Here is a 7,905-nt window from a genome sequence, read left to right as displayed (position 1 = left end):
AATCGACACTTCGGCATCTTGTTAATAGGTTAGTTCCAGAAAATGCACGAATATGACATAAAGTGTGCATAAAACATGTAGGTATCATCAATAATATGGCATAGAACATAAGAAATTATCGATACGTCGGAGACGTATCATGGCTCTCGGTACTGGGGGTTTCGCGACGGAGGCTATTTGTAGGCGGAAGGGCAGGTAAAGAGGCGGCACGAGGGGCCCAGACGACAGGCCAGCGCGGCCAGGGCCTGGGCCGCGCCGCCCTGGTGTCCGGCCACCTCGTGGCCCCACTTCGACTCTCCTTCGGTCTTCCGGAAGCTTCGTGGCAAAATAGGACCCCGGGCGTTGATTTCGTCCAATTCCGAGAATATTTCTTTACTAGGATTTCGAAACCAAAAACAGCAGAAAACAAAGAATCGGCTCTTCGGCATCTTGTTAATAGGTTAGTGCCGGAAAATGCATAAATACAACATATAATGTGTATAAAACATGTAGATATCATCAATAATGTGGCATGGAACATAATAAATTATCGATACGTCGGAGACGTATCACGTACCACCGCCGCGCTGCAGCAGAAGGAACACCGCCACTCCTTTATTAAATGGAGCGTCGATCTTCTTCTTCGTTCTCCCTTCCGACCACCGGAGAAGAAGAGGAAGGAAGAGAGATCCTACAACGGATGAGATCCAGGTGGCCAGATCTCCTCCACCGCTCGCACTACTGGGCATCCAGCCCCCTACCGGCACAAAGCCACTACTCCTAGCTACTCTATGTACTCCGGCGCCTCCCCTCCACCCATCTCGACCGGCGGCGCCGACGAGATCGGCTTCGGTTTGGCCCGGCCCCTTCGAGGAGGCTCTCAGCTACTGTAGAGGGGAGAGAGAGCGAGAGGGGGGAAATGAGCCGTCCACATGATACTGTTAAAGTCTCGTATTGGGTGATGTAACGCATCACGAAGTAAAGAGAAGTGTTTACGAAAATGCAAAAGTTCTGCTTGAAAAATATCTCCATGTTTATATACCAGGTGTATTCTAGATATCCACATATGTTCGAACATGTTTTGAAAGAGTTATAGTTAGCATGGTTAAAAAAAGAGTTATATTTACTAGGGATGATTTTCTTAGTTACATAGGATATATGATTTCCTACGACCGAAAAAACTGAAACTCCCGGGTTTCCTGCTAGGCTGACCCATTTTTCGAACATTTTTCGATTATGAACATTTTAAATTTGAACATTTTTCGATTATGAACATTTTTTGAACATTTTTCAAATTTGAACGTTTGTCCAATTTGCAAATTTTCAAATTTGAATTTTTTTCGATTTTGAACAAAAAGAAAAATTAACAGAAATTAAAGGAAACAAATAATAAAAAAATAAAAAGGTAAAGAAAAAACAGAAACAGGAAACGAAAAAAGAAAAAAGAAAAAAGAAAAAAACCGAAAATGGGCCAGGCCCAATACCCGACCAGGGTGTGCGGTGCCTGGTAGGCACCGACCTGGGCGGTGTATAGGATTGGCCAGCCGAGCAGGCACCATGGGAGTCAGGCCTCAAAAGAGAATTTGTCGAGCCCACCCCCACCCACACGGCAGCTCCATGGCCAGCGGCGAGCCCTTCCCCGCCGCCGGTGACGTCGCCACCGCCGCCGCCTCATACTCCTCAAGTCCAACCCCAACGCGCTTACGGGAAGCACTCGCCGCCCTCTCGGAGGTAATTTATCCGCCTAGCTAACCATCTCGAGCTTTGTCCTCCTACTAAACCGTAAGTCCCTACCCTGGTCCAGGCGTTCGACTCCGGCGATACTGTCTGCTCCGACGCAGCCGTTGCCGCCGTTTCAGGAGTTCTCAGCCCTCACGATGCCGATGCGGATGCCCTTGTCTCCGAGCAGATGCTCCGTGAGGTTCACGCGTTCCTCTCGTGCCCGTCCTCTAATCAGGTCCGACAAAGTGTGCTGCTGTACCTTCAGCTGTTCTTGGTTTCGGGCCTCTGAATGGCGTTCCGTGTTCCGAATTGCGGTGTCCTGATTCCGTTGCTGTTCTTCGTGGTAGATGGCCATTGACGCGCTGTCTCTAGAGCTTCCAAAATCTGTCGCGGAGCTGGGTGCTCGGATGGGGAACTGCAGGGACATCGCCAAGACAATCCTTGACTTCTTTGCGTTAAATTGCAACCCAAGGGACATGCTCTCCATCCTCTGTGAGGTTAGTTGCACATTAAAATTACTAGTTGCAATGGCGTCTTGTAGTGTTTACGTTGAAGCCTTGAAGCTCCTTTTACCTACGACTGGAAAGGGATTTATTTGCTTTATTTAGGATGGCTAATCTTTAAGTGTGTTTTACATTTTAATTATGTTAATGCCTGAAGTGAAGCTTTATTTTTACGTGTTCTTGTAATTTTAATCATATTAATGTCCAAGTTTTCTTTCAAAGGAAGTAGGGAGTATTGCCTTACTAACTTATTTGTAATTCTGACTAAATGACTACAGTTTTTTTTAATACGGAGTGACATTTAGGCACACCTCTTCAAGTTTTAATGCAGGATTGCAGTATATAAAACCGGTTTACTTCGCATGTAGATTGACTTTTGTGCCTGTGCTGATTTCCGTGCTTATTTGATAGATGCAATACAAGCCTGGGCTCTAAGATGCTTGCTTGATATGTTTTCTTTTCCTTAAGTAGACATTGGTAAATTTAAAATCTTTGGTTATCAATTCCTGTTGCATGTAGTGCAGATCTATGAAATACCTGGGGCGCGGGGCTGTAGCTGCCATTCATCCTTTCCTCTCTCTCTCGGGCTAATGCTCAGTTCATTATCTGTTCACTCTTTGGTTCATGATATTCTCTTTGGGTTGATGCAGGCGCTAGATACACCCGTGACATTAGATGGATCAGCATACCTTGCTATTCTACTCGATGGGCTTGCGAGAGGTATGTACACTATTTATATTAACACTTCAACTAGACATTTCCATATTAACTATTTGTTCTGCTCATGGGCAACAGTTTCTTTTCTTGAAACTCCAGTCTAATGCCATCGAAAAAAATATTGACAAAACATTATTCCAGAGCTTACATACATAGATTAGATATATATGCTAAAGATATTTTGCACACCTGCTGTCTAAAAATGTAATTGATCAACATTATATGGATTTGAGTTCTTCAGAGCTAATTGTTCTTTCAAATAGTGCTTACGTTGATTCAGAGGAGACATATTGAGCAAGTAAAGGTTGTACTTCCTGCTGTCCTTCGAGTCATACGTACTGCTATATCAGAACCTGATGTGGAGCATGGCATGACTGCTGTTGATCTGTTCAATTCAGCCCTCGGAATCGGCAGTGCCATTCAAGAAATGTGCAAAACAATGGTTTGTTGATTTAAATATAAATTTATTGACCATATGACCTATTTGCTCTAATTGATTCTGAGAATTTTTTTGTGTTCACTATAAGGTCAACCACAGGAAAGAAGAGCTGTGTTCTATACTTGGTCTATACGCGCTTCAGAACATAGTGAGTACAAAATTGATGTTGTTTCTAGAATATCCATGTCTGTTACATTCACTTCAATATACGAAACTCTTTGCAGGCTCTTGTATCAGAAAGCACACATGAGAATATTCTGCATACTTGTGGTTCAGTTGTTCTTCAGTATTCCAAATTTCTTACGTTTTGTGGGTTCACCTATTTGGGTCTTTTAACTGGTAATGATGTGGCCTCAGCCACCAATAAGCTTTCGAAAGGTGATTAACTCATCCAAATTATTCCCATTTTTCCAGTTCCTTGGAATTGTATATTATGTTTGCTTCATTGCTAACTGATGCATTTGTTTTCATCATGATATAGAAGAGGATGACGATTTTCTGGACTGCTTTTCTTTTGCTGTGGATGGTGCAAGCCTTGTAGGTTTGATAATATTCCCTACTACATAACTTTTACTATTGTTCAGATGCTGCTTGGTCACATTCCTCAGCTATCTTACAGTTATGTGGATCTCTGTACATGATGACATGTCAAAATATGCTGGAGCGGAATTGGAATCAGCACTGAAGCAAGTTCAGGATGATTATATTATGAAATGGAAATCGATTACCACGTTTAGATATGTCTTGTCTTCAGTTAATTACCCATGGGTAATCAAATCTCACAGTATAGACTTATTGTTGACTCTAGTTGATGATAACTGTAGCGAGGAAACCAACAGTCATGTAGATTTCCCATATTCAACTCAATTTTTTGCCACACTCAAGGTAATTCTTGCAGTCTCTTAGAGATGTGTGGAACATATCAAAATCTATGTATTTACATTTTATGAATATCCACAGGCCATTGAAAGAGTCATGATAACTGCCCCAGATGCATTGATGCGAAAGAAAGCTTTTGCTGCTCTGAAAAGGGTATGTATCTTAAATTCACTTCATGTGTGCAAGCTGATGACTATTAATCTGCTGAGAGTCTGCTTTAAATTTTCTTTGTCCATAGATTATATATTCATTTCATTATAATCTGCTGTGCAGTAAACATGATGAGTTATTTGTTGTTATTTATGCCTGTGAAATTTTAATAGAGCAAAATAATATATTCAAAATTTGAATAACCCTCTACAGTCCATAGTCTATGGTGGCACTGGTTCCTTTTTTTTAAAATATGTGCAGTGTGTTTGTAACAGTGAATCTTATCAGGTTATTTCAGTGGTGCCGTCCGCTCAGAGATTTGATATCTTGCAGGCCCTCATTACGAGTAGTATGTTCCCTTCCCTGGTAAGAAGATTTCATATTCACTACTCTTTGGAATATTTTAGAGCACCAACTTGTTGATGCGTGGGATGTATGTAGGCAAAAGAAAGAATACATGAATAATCACTGCAACATTGTGGACTTCAGTTTCTCAGTTCCTTCATCTAACAATATCTATCTGATGTGTAGCTTATTTGGAATGGTGAAAACATGCTGGTTGACGATTTGAGCTTCATTTTGTAACTCCATTCTTGGCTTGTGTTCTTTCAGACTGCAATTCTCTTAGATCTGGTGAAGAACGAAGTTTTGAGAGAGAGTCGTCAAACTGATCGATCACAAGATGCTGGGGTATCACCTCCTTGGGCTTCTCATGCGCTTGAGTTAGTTGAGCTGATCTTGAGGCCTCCAGAAGGTGGTTCTCCTTGTCTTCGTGATCACAGTGAACAGGTACTTTTCTTCTGTTCTTCACTACGCTTAAAAGAAAGTAAGTTGTGCACAGAGGTGATCGCTCAGCCTTGCCGGTTGGCTGGGTGAGCTCTCTCAAATTAGTAATTGGGCGTGTCTTGATTGCACAACAAATAGTTAAATACGCAGCACAGTTGCCTTAACTGTCTGCCAGTGAGTGTGATAGAGGGAATCCAGTAATTCGTCCGTGCAGTGCTTTGTTATACATGTGGGATATTTATTAGAGCAGATGCATCAACTTCAAATGGATGTTGCAAATAGGAAAACATCTAGAACTTAACATGCCCATGAATGTTTCATTTCACTTTCATAATAACAGAAATACCTCTCTCCTCCTCAACTCTGTCCATCTCAATTCATGAACCATTGACCTCCACTCTCATGCCACCTGGACTGCATTTACCCTAGCTCCTCCAGGCCGGAGTGGAGTATGCCTTCTCCCATAGAGGAAACCCTTTCCATCTCCATAGTGTTTAGTGTTCAGTAAATTAGCTCAGGTGGCTGTCTAGGTTCTCGCCGCTACTTCTCACTGTGATTCAATACTAATCGGGATGCCCGGCAGCTGTGGTAAAATACGATGCCTTGGCATCCAGGTACAGCTCGAACGACACCTTGAAGTTTCAGGGCAGAATACCCTCGCCGCTGTACTTGAGCTCTATGAGTGCCTGCGCCACCATCATGCCAAGCTCGATCCTCGCTGGCAAACTGGCAAAGGCATGGTTGTCGAGGTTCATGGGAAGAGGCGGGTGAGGAGAAGGAGCACAGCCACACATTTGGAAGAGTGGCAGGTTGATACTGTTGTGCTGCTGCTGATGTTGCCTTGACTGAGTTTTGTTGATGCTGTAGATCACTTTGAGACTTCAAAAATGGCCTGGTTTGTTTTGATACTCCGGTGTTGTTACTGTTTGGGTTGGGCTCCCTACGTAGGAGGGTCGGTGCTGCTGACTTGTGGCTGGGTGGGCACCTAGTGATTTCTTGAACTGACAGTATTGTGGGAACAAGATGTTGTGGCATCCAGGTTGCTTTGTTATGGCACTTACCTTGCACAAGCCAGGACACCCATATGCATCAGCATGCTAGACATGCTTCCTCGCTACACATACCAATGACTGATGTACGTCCCCTTATATCCGTGCGGGGAAGAGAAACAGATCAAGTTAGCTGGTCGATGGCATGGAAAGATAAAGAGGGAAAGCTGTTGTTTGTACCACCCTGGCCCCTGGTGGCCATGCACCACCAGAGTCATTGGATGGTGCTAAATGGCATCTGCTGTTGCGGTTCTTCCAAACATAAGTACCTGGTTTTCAAAACACTCGCATGGGTTCTTCTGCAGGTGTGCAATTTCGCAAAGTATCTGTTTTCTACGATGTTTCGAGAATACACCCTGGAAGGTGTATAGAAGGAGCCAGACAGCCCAAACAATGTTGAAAAACGGCTAGTTCATGCTGCCAACAAAGGGTGGCAGCTCCCACCAACTCAAGCCTACTCTCTTAACTGTCACCACATCGGCACCGGCTCAGGAAAGCCAAAGTTGTCAGAGCAGAAAAGCCTAGCTAAGCGCCACCTGCCATACTCCTCATTGATCCTTATCCTAATAGATCCAGCAGCCAGGCTGGCTCCATTGAACACCACGTCATACCGGTGCCTCAGTATCTACTATCTACGATGTTATTTTGATGTCTATTATGGTTTGATTTCATATCTTTAAATACACACTTCTATGAGTGCTTTTGGACTACTTTCTTCCTATAGTCAACTTGTCCTGCTCAGTTCACTTTACTAGCACTCTGTGGTTTATGCCTATAAAATAATCTGCTCACTTAGTCCCCGTTCTCTGTCTGTTTGCAGGTATTATCTGCTCTGAACTTGCTCAGATTGATTCTTATACTGGATTCAAGAGGTAATGTACTAGTAGAAAATTTCTATTTATTATTTTTATCTTCTAATATCGATCTTTTAACAGCCATTATGACTTATGTTCTGGCAAACTCTTGGTGTATTGTTCCTTAAATCTCCTAGTACATGGATTGAGGTTTGCATGTGGCAGACTGAATCCTGGTATCCATGAACATTTTGCATTTGACAGTGGTTTCCTCTTTTTATTAGGATCCAGAGCAGCGAAATTGTTCCAGGATGAGACAATACGAAAGGTGTACACGGAGTGGCTGATCCCACTAAGACCAACCGTAGCTGGGATTCTGTCCGAACTCGAGAAAGATGGCAGCAAGGATGCGAATCAGATTATGTGCTTGTTAAACCCTGTTCAACTTGTACTTCAGCGTTGCACTGAGTTGGTGGAGGAAAAGATGAAAGGTTAAAGTGTGTACAATACGTAACGCAGTGTTGTCCTGGCCAGGAAATATGAAATGTTAATGTGTTCAGCAGTTTTCTGTACTGAACACAATTTGCCTCCATCGATTATGGCATATAGCCGTCCTTTTCAATTATCATAGATCCATGACTATGCTTTGGCACCAGGATCTGGCCTTCTATAAAGCTTTTACTCTTCACAGTCTCACAGATGTCTGCGCCCTGTAACGTTGCTGATTGTCGATAGTTTTCACTAGAAAAAACTGCATAATCCTAAACAAAGGGAAAAATTTCAAAGAAATTTCAATAGGGTTTTTGGAGGAAAATTTCCATACACTACAACCTCGTTTTAGGATTACCACTCTAATCTTTCTCCATTACATTTTGAAAAGGCATTTG

At 42.8% G+C, this 7,905-nt stretch overlaps 1 protein-coding gene across 1 annotated transcript; it reads left to right on the top strand.

Moving 5' to 3' along the window:
- The first annotated feature begins 1,596 nt into the window (after window positions 1-1,596).
- On the top strand, window positions 1,597-7,610 carry LOC124673605 (aberrant root formation protein 4). The gene is made up of 14 exons (XM_047209654.1): window positions 1,597-1,710; window positions 1,784-1,936; window positions 2,049-2,198; window positions 2,855-2,924; window positions 3,185-3,363; window positions 3,449-3,508; window positions 3,585-3,738; window positions 3,842-3,901; window positions 3,980-4,245; window positions 4,321-4,392; window positions 4,678-4,755; window positions 5,002-5,178; window positions 7,045-7,096; window positions 7,303-7,610. The coding sequence occupies exons 1-14, from the start codon at window positions 1,597-1,599 to the stop codon at window positions 7,512-7,514; spliced, it is 1,797 nt and encodes a 598-aa protein (XP_047065610.1). The 3' UTR covers window positions 7,515-7,610.
- Window positions 7,611-7,905: the final 295 nt, after the last annotated feature.

Source organism: Lolium rigidum, chromosome 7, assembly GCF_022539505.1.
Source record: "Lolium rigidum isolate FL_2022 chromosome 7, APGP_CSIRO_Lrig_0.1, whole genome shotgun sequence".
Taxonomy (NCBI): domain Eukaryota; kingdom Viridiplantae; phylum Streptophyta; class Magnoliopsida; order Poales; family Poaceae; genus Lolium; species Lolium rigidum.
The sequence above is the reverse complement of the archived record's forward strand: the minus strand, read 5'-3'. Positions and strand labels throughout refer to the sequence as shown.